This window comes from Heterocephalus glaber, unplaced genomic scaffold (assembly GCF_053883595.1).
Source record: "Heterocephalus glaber isolate CG9 unplaced genomic scaffold, H.glaber_assembly_v1.0 deba00001707, whole genome shotgun sequence".
NCBI lineage: Eukaryota > Metazoa > Chordata > Mammalia > Rodentia > Bathyergidae > Heterocephalus > Heterocephalus glaber.
In genome coordinates, this window is record NW_028258427.1 from 2,424,104 (window position 1) to 2,443,715 (window position 19,612).

Consider the following 19,612-nt stretch of genomic DNA (forward strand, 5'->3'; position numbering starts at 1 on the left):
GAATATGATGGTGCACACCTGTAATCCCAGCACTCTGGAAGGCTGAGGCAGGAGGATTGCAAGTTTGGGCCTCTACTGGGCAACTTAGCCAGACACTTTCAAAATAGGGCTAGGGATGTATTGTGTGAATGCCCTAGGTTCAATCCTTAGTTAAAAAAAAAAAAAGCTAAGAAACTTAGTTTCTTAGTTTCTCCACAGTTTAATAGGTTTGCTTCCTAAGTTCTTATTTGCAAAATGGATTTCCAGAATGGCTTTATTTATTTTTTAATGTCTATTTTTGATCCCCTTTTATTTGTTTTTCATTTTTATGATTTTTTATTTCTGATTTTTTAAAAAAAAGTGTGGATTAACCAAAGTAGACAAAATCCACACTTTTCAAGTGTCACCCAATAGTCTGCAAATTCATTCCCCCTGCCATGCCCACTTCTCTCTTTCTTTTTTCTCCCCCCAGTACTGGGGATTGAACTCAGGATCTTGCACTTGCGAGGCAGGCATGGTGCCACTGAGCTAAATCCCTGGCTTCAACTTTTAAAAAATTTTTTGGTACCTGGGATTGAACTCAGGATCTTGCACTGCCAGGCAAGTATGGTGCCACTGAGCTAAATCCCTAGCTGCTTCTATATTGAGCCCAGCCCTTTTGGCTTTGCTAACTTACCTAGCCTAGCCTCTGCTGGGATTATAGACATGTGCCACTGTACCTGGCATTGGTATACTTATAGCTGAAAAATAAAGCAATTATTAAAAATTTTGTGTATGACTGTAATATTCTTTATTTTAAAATTTGTTATCTTTTTTCTATTCTCATTTTATTAGCTTGATTCTACATCCATAAATTATTTTATTGTACTTTAAAATACTTTTTCACCTCCTTTTTGTTTTTTTCTTTTTGGTATCGGGGATTGAATTCGAGTCTTTGCGTTTGCGGAGCAGGTGGTGAAACCACTGAGCTAAATCCTCGGCCCTTTAAAATACTTTTTGATCTGTTTCCATATTTGAGAAGGTATATGTTACAAATGGCACATGAGAGTTCACTTGGACACAGGCTTTATGAGCAAAAAGGCTTTATTCCTGTCTGGGTGTGAGCAGACTGAAATCAGGGATGATTTCAGCAGCTAGCTCGGAGGGAAATTAGATTTTTATAGGTTTTTAAAAGGAGGACTGTGATCTAGAGTGGAATGTTTATGATTAAGGGTCCAAGGATGGTCAGTGCAGGTGTGTATACAAACTGGGCTCTTCTGCACTGAGGAGATTGTACACTCAGTCCTAAATTTTCTTTATGGCCATTTGTTCTGTTTACTGAGAGTAGCTTGTTGTAGTTGTGAAGGTTTCTTTCAGGCCAGGCATGACATTCCCATCTTTTTGTTGTTATACAGAGGGAAGGGCAGGAAAGGGGGTGATGTTTCTCATGGCTACTTAGTGCATGACAAATGGTTGGCATGAGCAGCCTGAATGGGAGAAAGATCTTGGTGAATGGGAATATATTGAGGAGTGGCCAGGGCCAGCATCTGTTTATTGGTGGTCACCTAGGTGCAGTCCTGTAAGAATTGTGAGAGAAGTCTGAGGAGGCATGACCCAAAGAGAAGGAGGAGAATGATACAGACAAGAGGTCCATTTAATGGAAAAAGCCATGTGTCCCAGCCCCAAATATTAGTCCAAGAATCAGATAGGCACTGTCTGATTTCTGAGGCCTTTTCTTTTAGTCTCTTAGCTGCATCTTATACTATGCCTGATTAATTGGAATAGTAACAGCTCTTCTTTGAAGATGGATAACCTGTCCTTCTTGGCTGTTAGGAGATCTAAGCCTTGACGATTCTGTAGAGTCACTGCTGCCAGGGAGTCTATCTAGTTCTGTAAAGTAAGAATGGAATTAGCTATTTCTTTGTGGCTGTCTGAAAGATCTTTAGAGAGGGAGTGATTGTAGGTCATCAAGGTAGATAATCCTGCTATGCTGGTCCCTGTAGCAGCGATGATGCCAAAACCAACAAGCCGGGGTATTAGTATATGGCTCTGTGTTGTCGGACCTGGGCTCTAATGGTGACAGGCAGGCTCTGGTTTCAGGGCATTGTCTGTTTAGGCTAAGGTATGTCATTGTGGAGGTGCTGGTCCATTTAGTGGGGAAGCATAGGTAGGTGGAAATCCCACAAAGGAAAGACACCTTGGCTAGGCAAGTAGAGTTGGTTGTGGACCTTAAAGAGGTGTGTGACTCTTTGGTTTTCTCTTTCTCAGGTGCCCAGGGTGCCTGCCAAGGCAGCACCTGTCAGGGGTTGGAAGGGTCCTTGGTGGGTTTGACTGGCACCTGTTGTCCTGTTTACCCCTTGTGGAAAAAATCTTTTGGTGTCTATTAGAACCCACTGTGAGAAGTGGTATGAACTCCTGTCGATAAATCAGGTGTGGGTTGAGAAGAGGAAAGGTGGAAATGTGAGGAAAAGAAGAGATTGCTAGGTGTAACAGAGACATGCAGTCATGTAGTTTAGACTTTAGAAAGGGCTGATGGGTTGATAAAGTGAGTGGCTGGATTAAATTTCAGGCCCAGGGTGATTGTAACCATGGGAGTCTCCAAGAAAAGCGCGTAGAATTGAATAAGATGAGGGGTGGAGAGAAAGTGTAAGAGCTTAGATGAATACCCAAGTCCCTGAAAGTTGTGGGAAGAGCAAAGGGTGAGTCAGGCATGTCTAGTGATTTTGAATGTTTCTAAGAGTAACAGAGCTACAGTGTAAGCCACCTCTAGGCATAGTGGCCAGCTTGTTACAGTGGGGTCAAGCTGGTTGGACAGAAATGTGATCAGTCATGGGCTGGGACCTTGTGTTAGAACCCCCACTGCATATCCCCTGTACTCTATTGTAAAAAGGCTGAAGGGTAGGTGAGGTCTGGGAGGGCTAAATTAGTGGGACTGTTTTTAGAGCTTTTCAGGTCTGAAAGGATGAGTGAGGAAAAGTATTGTAATCTAAGGCCTCAGCAGAGTCTCCCTTTATTAGTTTGTAGAGGCGGATATTTTTTTTTGGTGCCAGGGATCGAACTTGGGACCTTGCACTTGCAAGGCAGGTGGTGGCACCACAGAGCTAAGTCCGCAGCCCTTGTAGAGGTGTTTTGTGAGGAGACCAAGGTTGGGGACCCAGAGGTGGAAATACCCTAGTATGCCAAGAAAGGAGAAAAGTTGTTTGTTGGTAGGAACTGGAATCTAGGAATTAAGTGGACATGATCTGGAGGTAGGGCTTGGATATGTTTATGGAGAATGATGCCCAGATAGGTGACAGATGGGGAAGAGATTGGGGCCTTAGAGGGGAAGACATGATATCCTTTGGAGTCTAGATGTTGTAATAATAAGAAGGTGTTGGGAGAAAGGAAGGAAGGGGACAAGAAAAAAAGTGAAAATAGAAGGGAAAAAATGGAAACAAAGCTTTTATACATAGAGAGGGAAGGGGACTTGAGGGGGAATGGGATAAAATATAATAAAATTTATTAAAAAATAATAAAGTGTCTTTATAGGACAACTTGTAGGAGGGGCTGCAGAGAAGGAGGACATCTGCATACTGTATGAGATGAGAGGAGGAAGGATGAAAGAAGAGTAAATCATGTGCAAGGACCTGACTAAAGTAGTGAGGGCTATCTTGGAAGCCTTGAGGCATGACAGTCCAGGTCATCTGTTGGGACTGATGGGTGTCAGGGTCTGTCCAGGTGAAGGCAAAGAGAGGTTGTGAGGAGGAGCATAAGGGAATAGTGAAAAAAAGCATCTTTTAGTTCTAAGATAGAGTAATGAGCGATGGATAGAGGAATAGGGGACAGAAGTGTGTAGGGTTTGGCACCATAGGGTGTATGGGGAGGACAATCTGATTAATAGTGTGGAGATCTTGTGCCAGCTTATAAGATCCATTTGCCTTCTGTACTGGGAGAATGGGAGTGATATAAGGTGAATTGACAGGAATTAAAGACCATGCTGCAATAGGCAAGAGATGATAGGTTGTAAGGCCTTTAAAGCCAGGTCAGGGATGGGATATTGTTGTTGGGCACGGAAAGTCAGGGTGATTTGGCTTGAGAGGAGTGGTAAGTTGCTGTTGGGACGAGGCCAGGAATGGGGTGAAAGTGTCCCAGAGTCTGGCCTGAGGTGAGGGGAGATGATGGGAGCCTTGGGGGGGGTCAAGAGGCAAGGAAGGAAAGAACAAAGCAGCTATAAGTGCTGGCTGTGTCCTGGGGAGGGTCAGAGTGGCTGACAGCTAAGATGTCTTGCCCTGAAAGGGGAATGGGACAGGTGACGATGACTAAAAATGAGTGTGGACAAAGGTGTTGGCCCAATTGACATCAAATTGGAGGCATTTTAATTGACATCAAATTGGAGGGATCTGGAGACTTTACAGTCAGTCCCCACAATAGTAATTGGGGCCAAGAAGGTTAGTCCTTGGAAGGAAGGTATGGTAGAGTACATAGCACCTGTGTCAAGGAGAAACGGGATGGACTTATCCTCCACTGTAAGAGTTACCTGGAGCTTGGTATCTGAGATGGTCCAGGAGGCCTCCTTGGCTTCCAGGTGGTGTCAGTTCTTGGTGGCCAGGCCAAGAAGGTCTGGGGAGGAGCTGGTCCCTGGGGTTGTGGTCCAGAAGCAGAAGGGGCGGCTGCTAGCACTGGACAATCTGACTTCCAGTGGGGACCCCTACAGGAAGGACATGGCTTGGAAAGAATCCTGGGCTTTGGGCAGTCTCTAGCCCAGTGACTATTCTGGTGGCATGTGAAGCATGGCCCTGGAGGGAGACCTTGAGTTGGGCAGTTTTGATCCTTTATTAGTTATCTTGGCAGCCAATTCTGCAGGGTTTCTTACAGCAGAGGCTAGTATCTGCAGCTCAGAAATGCATTGCTGTCCAGAATGTTCCTTTCCGTTATCATAAACTTAGAAAGCCACACTTACTAGCTCTTGGGGTGTTTGAGGGCCAGTCTCCGGTTTTTGTAATTTTTTTATGAGTATCTGGGGCAGATTGAGCAATAAAATGTGTCTTTAAAATAAGTTGACTTTCTAGGCCCTCTAGATCCAGGGCCATATAAAAACTGAGGGTGGCCGCTGGATTTTTTTTTGGTACCAGTGATCGAGCTCCAGTCCTTGTGCTTGTGAGGCAGATGGCGGAACCACTGAGCTAAATCCCTGGCCCACCGCTGGATTTTTTATCCTTTGTCTGGGTGTTTTTGTTGTTTTTTTTTAAAGTCTATCATAATTAACTGCTGTATGTGCTGCCTTGTGGAGTCCCTCAACTAAACAAATAACCATGTAGTTACAGCTTTTGTGAGCTGGGGATTGCCCTTCATCTAGTTGGTTAAAATTTCAATATGGGTTGGCTTGAGGAACAGCTGCAGTGCCATCCTGCAGGTTAGGCTCAAGGCATCTGTGGTCATCTGCAGCAGCCTGGGCCAAAGACCAAATGTGTTCTCATTCCTTGGGTCAGAGGGTTGAGGAGAAATTAACATTTAGATCATTCCAGGTAAGGTCATAAGACAGATATCAGAATGCTGGAATGTACCTAGTAGGGTCTGCTAAAAAGGAGTCTAAATGCTAGTTGATCTGAGAGACATTGGACAAGGAGAAGGGGACATGGATTCAAATTATTCTCTTTGCTCCTGCTACCTCTTGAAGTGGGAATTGAGGAGTGGAGGGTAGGGAAGGGGCACCAAATTGTAGTCTAGACTGGTTATGAAGCAGAGTCAGCTTATGGAGGAGGGTCAGATTCAGAGGCAGCTTCAGGTAGATGAGGGCTTTAAGCAGGAAAAGCAGCAGCAGAAGACTCAGCCAGCAACTGACTGTGAGTGACAGGAGGCTTGGAGAGGGAGGGAGAGGAAGCTATAGTGTCAGGAGACTGTGAGGGAGGAGCAGTGGTCTCTGCAGTCATAGAAGGAGGCTCTGGGAAGAGAGGAGATGCAACATATGTAGCTGTAGCAGGAGGTGCTGGGAGCTGCCAGGGAAGATTGAGGTCAGTTGGACCTGTTGTCAGGGAGGAGTTTGTGTCAGGTAGAGGGGGTGCCAGGTGGGAGAGAAAGGAGAAGGATTTGAGAGGTGTCACAAGAGGTGCATAAAGTGGGAATGTCATGAAGTATAAAGAATGCCTGGACATGTAGAACTTTGTACCATTTGCTCAGCCTTGGGCAGTAGTTCTCTAAGTCCCGCAGGATGGAGAAGTCAAAAGTGCCATTCTCTGGCCACTGGGAGCTGTTTTCTAGTTTATACTGTGGCCATGCAGTGTTACAGAATATCAGACATTTAGGTTTCATATGAGAGTATAGGTGGAAAGGTTTCAGATTCTTTAATAGACAGGCTAGAGGAGAGGAAGGAGGAATAGAAGAAGGAAGATTTCCCATTGGAGCAGAGAGAGGTTGTTTGTCGTGGCCTGTGTGACAGAGACCAGGGACAGGGTCAAAGTTGGACGTCTCCAGCTGTGTGATCCAGGCTGTGACAGAACGTAGGTGAGTGACCAATGTGGTCATCACCATGATTGGTCAAACACCAAAGGGAAAGATAGTTCTTTCCCCTGGGGATTTTTCTGTGACCAGCACTGGATTTAAAATGGCACAGAAAAGCAGGATGGACTTCTCTCTGCTGGCATGTGAGGGGAGAAAGAGAAGCTAAGGAGAAGAGAGATTGGAATTGTGGAGTGGTTGTAGCTGACCACCATGGCTTGTAAAGGTGCAGGGCAGAGAGAAGTCAGCAGTGGGGGGGGGGGGGGCTCTTAAAGGCAGTGTGGAGAGGAAACAGAGGGAAATGCTTGGGGATGGAAAAGCAGGGCTGAGGTGGCTAGTTGATAGGAAACAAAAGCCTTACCTGGTCTGAAGCTGCTGGAATGGCGGGAGCTGGGGAGCCAGGAAGCTGCCTGAAATGCTGGAGCAAAGTCTAGAGACCTATGTTGCCAGGTGGCTTCAGTAGGGTGTAAAACCCTCCAAGGAACGACCCTATCCTGAGTTTTGACAACCAAATGTTACCAATGGCACATGAGAGACCACTTGGACATAGGCCTTATGAGAGAAAAGGCTTTATTCCTGTCTGGGTGCAAGCAGAGACTGAAATCAGGGAAGATTTCAGCAGCTAGCTGGGAGAGAAATTAGGTTTTTATAGGTGTTTTAGAAGGGGGACTATGATCTGGAGTGGAATGTTTATGATTAAGGGTCCAAGGATGGTCAGTACAGGTATATATACAATACTGGACCCTTTAGCACTAAGATTATTTACTCTGTTCTAAGTTTTCTTTATTGTCATCTGTTCTGTTTACTGAGAGTAGCCTGTTTATTGAGAATGACATGTTTGCTGTGAAGGTTTCTTTCAGGCCAGACCTGACAGTATATGATTTAAGAAGTTTTTAAGTGCCAATAAAGTTCAATACAAGAATTATTTTGTGTTAGTCACCCTTTAGTAATGACAACTTTACTTTTTTTCCCTTTCACAACTTTAAAGCCTTGTATGTTTTTGAACTTATCTAATAATCTTCCTCAAGTAATGAGTGTTCAGCAAACTTTTGTGCCATATGCTTTAGATGCAAGGAAAGACTAAATGATTTGAATCATTTCTAAATTTTGATCCTACAAATATGATAATCTTAAACATTATTGTGAAACAATTTTATTCCCCTTACCCAACTCCAAATTGCCCCTCTACTGACTTATTATTGCTTTTAATCTAATATGTGAGAAGAAAACAACTTGTTATTAAATAATCACAAATTGTGCGACATGAGCTGACAGCTTTTTAGAAACACAAATGCTCACATATATGGAAAAACATAATTCTTCAAAAGAAATTAGTGACTCTAATGAAGTGGTGGTTCAAACTCCTAATAATTTCTAATTATAGTAGAGTGCTATTCAGAATGACTTTGCATGTTCTTGAGTTAGATGACGTAAAATACTGTGTCTTTGAGAACTAAATGGGTTGTCCTAATGATAGGGAATTCCGGAAAAGCAGTGGATTTCATTTTGCTTTTAAACTTTCAGGCATTATGACATTCTTGAAGATCGAGTTCCTTCAGGACTTATTGTTGACTACCGCAATTTGTTGACTCAGTGTGAAGAAAGTTACCGGAAATTTTTAAATCTGAGAAGCAGTTTGTCAAATTGTAATTCTGATTCTGAGCAGGAAAATATCTCCATGGTGGAAGGGTTAAAATTATATTCAGAGATTGAACAGTTGAAACAAAAGCTAAAACTCATTGAGAATCCTTTGTTGAGGTATGTGTGGTTTTTGTTATTCTTAATTAGTTAGCATCTTTTCTTACTAGCTCTCTTACTGAGAACTGATAGGTCTTTTTCATTTCTTTAAGATATGTTTTTGGTTATCAGAAGAACTCTAATATCCAAGCAAAAGGTGTCCGTTCAAATGGCCAGAAGGTCACTCATGTAGTCTCCTCCACCATGGTGTCTGGTTTGCTGCGGTCTCTGCTCAGGGACAGGCTTTGTGAGGAACCTTTCAAGGAAGATACAGAAATTCAGGTAAAAGGAAAATTTCTTGATTTAGTTGGCTTCTTTTGATTCATCCCAGGTTTTCATGAATTCTACAGAATGTTTCCAGGAGCTTTCTAGAGCTGGTTTTCTGAACAATGGGAAGTAGTGAAAGCACGATCTTTTCATCAGCAATAGTAACGTAGCAACCATGCTTACTACATTGTTTATAGAGATAATTAGGCAATTTTATCTCCATTTTCAGAGTTAGACATGAGGACACTTGGAGAAATATGCAAGTAACTTTTGGGCGATGTATGTTTGTAATATGTTATTCTTTTCTAGTTCCATAGAGATCCATTGTCTGCTATAAATGCCTGCTATGAAGGCGACAGTGTTATTGTTTGTCCTGGCCATTATGTGGTACATGGCACATTCTCCATTGCTGACTCCATCGTGTTGGAAGGTGAGTATGGAAGATCACATGATCAACTTTCATGCATGCTACCATGACTGATGTTGCTGAAGCTCTACTTTCACTATGGCAAAAGTGTGACCAGATGTGATGGCACAGGCCTGTAATTCTAGCACTTAGGAAACTGAAGCAGGAGGATTGTCACAAGTTTGAGGCCAGCCTGGGCTACATAGTGAGTGAAAGGCCAGCCTGAACTGCATAGCCAGACCCTGTCTCAAAAAAAAGGTGATTTCAGTCCATTTGGTTTCATGTGGATTGCTTTGAAATGATAAGGGTATTAAAAGCTTACAGGGATCATTCTGGTGTTTGAACAACTTGAGTCTTAGGTGGCAGTATGTATTTTGGGTAGAAGTTTAATTAAAAGAATTATACTTATTAAAATTATACCATTAGAATTATACTTTCTAAATTATAGATGGTTTATTGAAAAGAAATCAAATTTTTAAAGTAGAAAAATATTCCCATCAATACATTTTTTTGTTTAGTACTTTTTATTTTTTCCTTAGTCTTATTTATATTCTAGCTGTCTTGGTACCTGATCTTTTTTTTTTGGTACCGGGCATTGAACTTGGGTCCTTGCGCTTGTGCAGCGGGCGGTGAAACCACTGAGCTAAATCCCCGGTCCCACCTGATCTTTTTTTTGTTTCAAATTTAGTTTATTTTTGTGAGAGATATTTTTGTGATATTTAATTTTAATTAATATAAAATTATCTTAATTATTTAAAAGCTTACTGAATTTCACAAGTGCTACACTTTGTGTACTATGTATCCTTGTGAGAATATTAACTGTAGGAAAACTATTAAAAATAACATTTTATCAGTTAAAAACTTACCATTCATTTAGAATGATAACTAAATTTAGGATATTTTACATTTGTTCATCTTGGCCCTGTGTATTACTATAATTGTCCAATTTAGATGTATCTGTTCAGTTATCGGAACATTTTTAGGTTAGCAATAAAGCTAATAATGCAAAAAAACCAAACATTTTTGAGTTTGTGCAACTGTTTACAAAGTGTTTAGGCTATGTTCTTTATTTTGTTAAAACCTTTTTTGAGACAGGATGTTGCTATACAGTTTAGGCTGGTCTTGAACTCACTATGTAGCCCAGGCTGGCCTCAAATTCAGGTTGTTCTTTCTGGCTCAGCCTCCTGGAATTACAGGAGTGTGCTATACTATGCCTGGCTAAAACTTTTTACTTGAAGCAATGTTGGGAGTTTCATTTTCTGCTGTTTTCTACAACATCATCTCATCCCCTTTTTTGTTTTATGTGTGTAATTTTTGTTCTCCTTACTAATATTTGGCTTATAATAGATGTATGTGGTATAAATGAGACATCTTCATGATAATCACTGCAATAAAAACATTATTTTTTGACATAACAAAAATAGCATTGATATTATAGATTAATTTATGGATAAGAGGTCTTCCTAGATTGGTGAAGAAATTTTTATGTAATTTCTGGAGTGTCATAAATAACCATATAGAAAGTGTAAAAATGACTATAAAATTACTAACAATGCAATTCTGAGAATTGGTTAGTCAAACATTATCACTAGTATGAATATAGAGTGCTTATTCATGAGTAAATTTAAAACTTACAATGATCTATAGCTAACACTTGAAATAATAGATATATATATTAAAATACCTACTATTTTCAAGGTATTAATAGTATTTACAATAGGGCTTTTCATTGTTAAGAAAATCCATTCAATTTGTTAACAGTTTTATGTTTTTACTAAGAATACATAATGTGTTTTTTACTCAATATGTAATTTAAAAAATATTTTTAACTTTTCTGAAGATAAAAAGCAGTAGCTATTGTAGAAAATACACAAAATACTGGTAGACACATACAAAGAATCAGAAACAGAATGACTCCAAATCATCCAGTGTCCATCCCCCTAGCACTCCTGTGAATGAAGTCCTTGGGCATTTTCCAGTGCCCCAAAGGGTTGTTTGTATTCTTTAAGTGGCTTTGCCTGTTCAGTGTAGTTAATTACTTTCATCCACTCAAGCAAAAATTTCTTTAGACAGTTATTTCTTCAAGTTTTGTGCATTTAATTTTGTTTTATGAAGCAAGTTCTCTAGTTTTCTGATCATCCAATTTTTTGTTGTCTTATTCAAAGGCTTGGCCTATATTATTAGCTTCAGATTTAGCTGGGCACTTGGCACATAACCTGCAGTAACATCCACTGGGCAGGCTGAGACAGGAGGATTTCTTGAGCCTAGGAGTTTGAGGTCAGCTTGGGCAAGGTAGTGAGACCCTGTTTGGAGTCCGTTTAAATCAATATGTTTAACAGAATACAGATGTTAGGCAATCTCAAGAAATGCTAGGTTTTTTCACATATAATTTATATTAAGAGTCATGGAATATTAGAGTTAGAAAAAAACTTAGAAAGGGTGAGTGCTTTAAAGTCTTCTGAACCAGCCGTGAGTCCTGCTGATCATTGTTATAGCAGTTTTGTTTACAGGGCTGTTAAAAATTGGATATCCTGGCTTAAACAATACCTATGGGTGTATTTTATTTAAATGTAATGACATTGACTTTTCTCAAATTATCATTTGGAATCATTTGAACTAGAGTAATGTGTTCTAGCATTTTTGTGTTTAGACATTCCCCTCACCTTTTTTTTTTTTGGTACTGGGGATCAAAGTCAGGACCTTGGGCTTGCGAGGCAGGTGCCAGAACCACTGAGCTAAATCCCCAGTCCTCCCCTCACCTTTCTTTTTTTTTTGGTACCAGGGATCGAACTCGGGTCCTTGCACTTGCACAGCAGGCAGTGAAACCACTGAGCTAAATCCCCGGCCCTCTTAAGTGTTCTTACTCTCTTCTTTAGGATATGGTCTACCAGATGATATCGTAATAGAAAAGAGGGGTAAAGGAGACACTTTTGTGGATTGCACAGGTGTGGATATTAAAATTTCAAGCATAAAATTTGTTCAGCATGATGCAGTAGAAGGAATCCTGAGTAAGTATCTGAATATTTAGTGTGTTATTTGATCTAGGTTTTGAAAGAAAACTACTTTCTGTGGAGGATAGAATTTAATGAAATACCAGTTGAGTATATAGAAGGCTAATTATTTATGCATATAGTCTAATGGTTTAGAGAGCCTGCCCCAAAGTGAGAAATTGTTTAGCATATACTTGAAACTTTGTTAGTTTAATATTGTTTTCTTTTTTGTGTGTGATTCATTTTTTAATTCTGATAGTGTGGTCTGTATTCTTTATTTAGTTTAATACTAGACTGAAACTAGTTACTTTCATGTTGTGCTGTGGTTTGGATATGGTTCATGTGCTGGACCCTTGGTCTCCAGGGTTATGGTGTTGAGTTGGTAGAACCTTTAATATGTGGGGCCTAGTGAGGGGTAAATAAGACACAGGCCTCCTCCCTCATGAATGGATTAATGCAGGTCTCACAGGATCAGTTCCCCTGAGAGTTGGTTGTTACAGTGAACCTGGCCTTTCCCTACTCTTCCTTATTACTACATGAGCCCTTTCTGTGTATAGCTGTTTTCCTGTATGCATCTCCATGTTGTGAGGCAGTCAAGGGTAGGCTGTTTGGATTTTCCCAGCTACTATCATCATGGGCCAAATAAACTCTGTGTGTGTGTGTTGTGTGTGTGTGTGTGTGTGTGTGTGTGTGTGTGTGTGTTACTTAGGATTAAATCCAGGGCCTTCATACTGAACTACTTGTTCATCCCTTATTTTATTTTTAATTTTGAGATAGAGTCTCACAGAGTAGCTAAATCCCCCAGGCTGGGCTTGAACTTGTAATCCTCCTGCCTCATCTTCCCAGAGTGCTGGGATTTTAGGCATGTGTCACCATGCCTGGCCACATGTCTTTTCTTTATCCATTATGCAGCATCAGGTATTTTGTTATGGCAATACCATACAGACTAAGACATATTATTGTAATATTTTTTTTCCTGGGATTTGTATTCCTTGTTTTTGAGAACCTTTTTTTTTTCTCCCTCTTAAAATACTTAGTAAAGTTACTCTTTTATATATATAAATATATGTATTATATATCTATGTAAATATATTTTTGTAATGAATAAGTGCCTTTCCATTTCTGAGGTTAATTTTTTTTTTTTGGTGGTATTAGGGATTGATTGAACTGAGGCCCTTCGTACTACATCCCTAGCCTGTTTTTTTCTTTTTTCTTTTGAGACAAGGCTTACTAAGTCAATAGGTTGACCAGGCTGGGGTTTAACTTGTGATATTCCTGCCTCAACCTTCCAGAGTGCTGGAATTATAGCTATGTGCTGTAAAAAGTCATTTTTTTTTTTAAAGAACATTGCCTTTAGATTTTAGAAAATAATGTAGTCATTTAAAAAAATTTTTGAGTTTATAACTCAGATAACAAAGCTTAAATTATAGTTCTTTTATTTTGTTATTACTATATCTTTCAATATATAGTGCTTATATTCTTTTTGGGGAATTGGTATATATATGTGTCATATCATCTTGATCATATTTACTTTCCCTTCTCCTCCTTGTCCTTCCCTATTCCACCTTTCCCAGATCCTCTTCCCATCGCCACAAGGTCTACCTCCTTGTATCCTACCTACTATTACTTTTTTCTTACTCTTTTTTATTACTCTCTTTAGAGTAACAAAAAATCTATCTTTTCTTACTCTCTTTAGATTATTTATATTTTGGGTCTTTCATGTTAGGAAACCATGTAATATTTAACCTATGTCTGATTTCATATTATGGTCTAAAAGGTCCATCCCTTTTGGTGCAAACAACTCAGAATTATACTTCTTTTTGTCTGAGTAGTACTCCCATTGTGCATCGATTGTGTACTTTCTTTATTCATCTGTTGATGAGCATACAGGCTATTTCTATGATTTACCTATTTTGTGAGTTGTCCTGCTATAAACATGGGTATGCATGTATTACTGTAATATAATTACTTTAGCTGTTTGGGAAAGATACCCAGAGAGGTACAGATGGGATAAATGGAACTTTTATTTTTAGTTTTTTAAGGAATCTCCATACTGATTTCTAGACTGGTTTACACTCTCACCTACAATGTAGAAGGTTCCTTTCCCCAACAACCTTACCAGCATTTGTTGTTTTTGCATCCTTGATAGTAGCCATTCTTATTGGAGTATCACGGGTTCTTGGTGGTTTTTTGATTTGCATTTCTCTGATGGCCAAAAATGCTCAACGTTTTTTCATATACTTATTGCCCATTTGTATTTCTTCTGGAAAGGGTCTATTCATTTCAGCTACCCATTTTTTTTTTTTTTTAATTGGTACTGGGGATCAAACTTGGGTCTTTGCGCTTACCCAGCAGGCGGCGAAACCACTGAGCTAAATCCCCAGCCCCAGTTGCCCATTTTTTGATTGGGTGTTTTATTTTTGGGTGTTTTTTAAAGTTTTTAATATATTCTAGATGTTAGTTCTCTATCTGAGGAGTAACTTGCAAAGTTTTTCCCATTCTGTAGGTTGTTTCTTCACTCTGTTCATTGTTTCCATTGCTGTGCAAAAGCTTTTTTATTTTTGAACCAAGAGATTGGGGTAGAGGGTGTAAAAAGAGTTGTGTTATATACATGTACCAACTTTCCACAAGAAGTGTAAATCATTATGTACTGTAAACATGTACTTTCATTTGATATAATCCGCATATGTATCTAGATTCATTCTTTTGTGTATTGATAACAAATTTTCCCAACATCATTAGTTAAAGAAGATATCTTTGCTTTAGTGTGTATTATAGGCCTCTTTTTCAAAAACCACATGACTGAAGGTGCTTGGTGTGTTTCTGCATCCTCTGTTCTATTCCATTGGTCAATATGTCTGTTTTTGTGGTAATACCATGCTGTTTTTATTACTGTAGCTTTACAGCTTGAAGCCTGGGAATGTAAAGACTTCTGCCTTACTCTTGTTCTTAGGATTGGTTTAGCTATAGTTCCATATAATTCCATAGATTGGTTTTAGCTGTTATAGTTCCATATACATTTTAGAATTTTTTTTTTTTTTTTAGTTCTGTAAAAAAAGCTGATGGTATTTTGATTTGTAATGTATTAAATCTGTAGTTCATTTTTGGTAATATGACCATTTTGATGATATCGCTTCTGCCTAGGAAGAGGGGATATCTTTCAATTTTTTAATGTTCTCTTCAATTTCTCTAGTTTTTGTTATAGAAGTCTTTCACTTCTTTAGGGTAATTCCTAGATTTTTTTTTTTTGAGGTTACTGTGAATGGGGTTCTTTTTCTGATTTCTTTTCAGTGTTTTTCTGATCAGTGGGATCATTCTTCATATGTAGGGATGCTACTGATTTTTGTGCATTTATTTTCTATCCTACCACTTGGCTGATTTTATTAGTTTTTTTTTTTTTGGTAGCGGGGATCGAACTCAGGACCTTGCGCTTGTGAGGCAGGCGCTGGAACCACTGAGCTAAATCCCTGGCCCTGATTTTATTAGTTTAAGAAATCTTCTGGTGGAGTTTTTTCAATCTTCAATGTAAAGGATGATGTGATCTGCAAACAAGAATATTTTAACTTCTTCTTTTCCTAGTTGAGTCCCTTTTATTTCTTTCTCTTGCCTAATTGAGCTGACTAAATTTTAAATACTCTGCGGCACAGGTGTGGCAAGACTGGCCTCAATCATCTTGTTCCAGATCTTACTGGAAATGCTTTCAGTTTTTCCCCATTTAGTATGCTGTTCTCAGGGGATCTGTGATAAATGGGTTTGTCATTTTAAAGTACCAATTTTTTCAAGGTTTTAATTTTTCAAATTATTTATTTGCTTTGGCTTTTATTTTGAGTTTTGGGGGGTTTTTTGGTACTGGGGATCGAACTCAGGTCCTTGCGCTTGCATAGCAGGCGGTGAAACCACTGAGCTAAATCCCTGGCCCTATTTTGAGTTTTATTAGTACATGTTTGCAGTACACGATGACTGCATTCACTGCAGGAAATTGGTACAGATATATAACACATTTCAGTTCCCTTCTTCCCCCTCTTCTTTGGCCTCCCTTTTATTTTTCTAGCATCAGATTAATTTATAAGACCTTATAAAATTAATTATTACATATATAGATTGAAAACCAGATTAATAGGCTAAAGAACCTATAAAGCATATAAGATGATTGTTCTGAGTCAAGGTACACTTTTAGATACATTGTCTGCACTGGATTATAACACCTTTTCTTTCTTTTTTCCTATATAACCTGTGATAAATATATAGTTTTTCACATAAGAGAACAATGTGATATTTAAGCTTGTGTGTCTGAGTTACTTCACTTAACATTATGGTTTCAAGGTGTATGCATTTTCCTACAAAGCTTTTTTATGGCAGAATAGTACTTTGTTGTGCATAAATAAATTTTCTTTATCCATGTATTTGTTGATAGACATATATACTGTTTCCAAGATTTAGCTATTATGAAATATGCTGTTATAAACATGGGTATACGTGTAGCACTGTGGTATGATGTGTTTAACACTTGGGAAGACACCCAGAAGGGGAATAGCTGGGTCAAATGGAATTTCTACTTTTAGTTTTTTAAAGAATCTCCATACTGATTTCCATAGTGGTTGTATCAGTTTACAGTCAGAGAAGGGTTTCTTTCTTGCCACAGCCTTGCCAGCATTTGTTATGGGTTGATTTCTTGATGATAGCCATTTCTGCACTGAAATGGAATCTCTGGGTTTTTTTTTGGTAGCAGGGATCAAACTCAGGACCTGCTCTTGCGAGGCAGGCGGCAGTGGCACCACTGAGCTAAATCCCCGGCCCCCGGAATCTATTTTAATTTGCATTATTTGAATGGCCAGTGTTGAACATTTTTTCATGTATTTATTGGCCATTTGTATTTCTTTTTTTTTTTCGGTACCAGGGATCGAACTTGGGTCCTTGTGCTTGTGCAGCAGGCAGCGAAACCACTGAGCTAAATCCCCAGCCCCGGCCATTTGTATTTCTTCATTTGAGAAGTGTCTGTTCATGTCAAATACCTGTTTCTTCTTTCTTTTTTTTTTTTTTTTTTTGGCAATTCTGAACAAATTTAATGAGAAAGCTATGACAGGCCTGAGGGAGCGGGACACTTGGGCCACTGAGAAATGGGGTGAAGGAAGGTTGCCGAGTATTCCCAGTTGTTGCCTTCAGGTGGTATGGCTGTAGACTCAGTTGTCACCTTCAAATGGCGGAGTCATTGACTGATGGTACATCGTGCAGCTGGTGGCGGAAAGAGAGAGGAGCTTTCCTGTTGAAGTAGGGGCCAGCCCCAGGGGAAGGAAGCCCTCTCTCAGCCGCGCCAGGGACCATAGCTGGGCTGGGATCTGGAGGGGCAGCAGAATTCTGGCCAGCTGCTCCTCTTTCAGTCCCCCGATGTCTCCAGCATCCACACCATGGGAAACACCGGGGCCCCTTCAAACCCATCTCAAGAAAACGATAAAACTGGAATGCTGGGAGTGGCCAGGAGGGACCCAGGAAGAGTGTAGTTTCTAAGCCCCCTCCCAATGTGGGCAAAACTACCCCAAATACCTATTTCTTAATTGGGTATTTTGGGGGGGGGGTTGTCTATTTTTTTCTTATTAGTACATATTTGCCATGCATAATGAGCACATTCATCATAGGGAATTTGTACCTGTACATAATATATCTTAATTCTTGTTATTTTTTTCCCATTCCCCTTCCCTCCCTTCAATCTTTCATCCTCTCTTCATTTACAAAAGCTTTGTTTCCATTTTTTCCATTCTTTTTTTTCCCTTTTCCCTTCCTTCCCTTCCCTCTTCCTCCTCCTTTATTCCCCTTCCCATTTGAAAATGTTCTTCCTACTTACCAATGTCTATCCTCCATTTTGTTCCTTATTTACCCTTTAGGTTTCTTTTTCTTTTTGTTTTTTTGGTTTTTTTGGTACTAAGGATTGAACTTGGGACCTTGTGTTTGCGAGGCAGGCAGCAGAACCACTGAGCTAAATCCCCGGCCCTCTTTAGGTTTCTTATACCAGAGAAACAGTGTTATATTTAAACTTGTGTGTTTGACTTATTTCATTTAAAATTTTAGTCTTGAGGTGCATCCATTTACCTACAAATGACTCAAGTTTATCCTTCTTTATGGCAGAGTAGTATTTCATTGTTTATAAATACTACATTTTCTTTATCCATTCATCTGTCCATGGGCATATAGGCTGTTTCTAAGATTTAGCTATCATGAATTATGCTGTTATAAATATGGGTCTGCATATAGCACTGTGGTATGATGTGTTTAACTCTTGGGAAGATTCCTAGAAGAGGAACAGCTGGGTCAAATGGAACCTCTAGTTTTACTGAGTAATCTCCATACTGATTTCCATAGTGGTTATTCCAAGTTACACTCTCACCAGTAATAGAGAAGGCTTCCTTTCCACCCCACAGCCTTGCCAGCATTTGTTATTGGTTGATTTCTTGTTAGTGATTCTTTCTTGAGTTTGATGGAATCTCAGTATTGTTTTATTTTGCATTTCTTGACTGACCAGTGATGTTGAAAATTTATTTATATATTTATTTGCTGTTTGTACTTCTGTATCTCAGAAATGTCTGTTCATTTCACATGCTCATTTTTGCATTAGGTCTCTATCTGGGGGATCTGATTTTTTTGAGTTTTTTATTCTAGATTAGTCTTTTGAGGAGTAGCTGCTAAGTTTCTTTCCCATTCTGTGGATTCTCTCTTCACTGTGTTGGTGGTTTCTTTTGCTATGTAAAAGCTTTTTAATTTGATGGGATCTCAGTTCTTGATTCTTTGTAATACAGTAGTATTTTGGTTCATGAACACCTCTGTGACCAATTTGGTTTGCAAACAGAAACATTTGGCAAAATTTTGCTTCCATTTGCAAATTCCACATTGGGTGACAAACATGACTGTGTCCATCTTCCCCACAGACATGAACATAGCTATCTATTATCTTTCCCTGAATTGTGAAACAAATTGTTTGTGGACTGAGGTACCACTGTATTTCCTGTGCAATTGGGGTTTTGTTCATAACATCTTTGCCTACATCTATATCTTAAAGAGCTTTGCCTCTTCCACCTTGCAGCATATTAGATGTTTCTGTTTTTATATTTAGATCTTTGATCCATTTTTATTTTATTTTAGTGCCTGGTGAGAGATTTGGGTCTAGGTTCAATTTTTGGCCCTTGGAAAGCCAGTTTCCCCAGCATCGTTTATAAAAGAGGATAGATATATATATATACTGGGGATTGAACTTGGGACCTTGTGCTTTCGAGGCAGGCAGAGGAACCACTGAGCTAAATCCCTGGCCTTAGGCTATATATTTTTCAGTGCAGGTGCTGGCCACTTTGTCAAAGATAAGCTAGCCGCGTGTGCTTAGAGTTGTTTTTCTATCTTCCGTTCTGTTCCATTGATGCTCATGTCTGCTTTTTTACCAGTGCCTTGCTGTTTTTATCTTGGTAGCATTGTAGCATAACTTCAAATTGGGGATTGTGATGCCCCCTGCCTTGCCCTTGTTGCCCAGAATTGCTTTTGCTATTCTACGTCTCTTCTGGTTCCATATAATTTTAGGATTTTCTCTAGTTCTGTGAGATATGCTACTGGTATTTTGAGTGGGATTGCCTTATATCTGTATAGCAGTTCTGGAAATATGGCCATTTTCACTGTATTCCTTCTGCCTATCAAGAACAGGGGATATCTTTTCATTTTCTAATATTTTCATCCATCTCTCTCTCTCTCTTTTTTTTTTTTTTGGTACCAGGGATTGAACTTGGGTCCTTCCGCTTGCACAAGC

At 39.5% G+C, this 19,612-nt stretch overlaps 1 protein-coding gene and 1 pseudogene across 1 annotated transcript in view; one reads left to right on the forward strand and one right to left on the reverse strand.

The window, feature by feature from the left end:
- Shcbp1 (SHC binding and spindle associated 1) overlaps positions 1-19,612 on the forward strand; it is a 67,832-nt gene that overhangs the window by 18,679 nt on the left and 29,541 nt on the right. Inside the window, exons 6-9 of the mRNA XM_087199349.1 lie at positions 7,957-8,190; positions 8,283-8,451; positions 8,746-8,866; positions 11,719-11,850. Of these exons, the coding sequence (XP_087055475.1) occupies positions 7,957-8,190; positions 8,283-8,451; positions 8,746-8,866; positions 11,719-11,850 (656 nt within the window). The remainder of the gene's footprint in view (positions 1-7,956; positions 8,191-8,282; positions 8,452-8,745; positions 8,867-11,718; positions 11,851-19,612) is intronic.
- LOC147821765 (uncharacterized protein C17orf114 pseudogene) lies at positions 17,026-17,619 on the reverse strand (annotated as a pseudogene).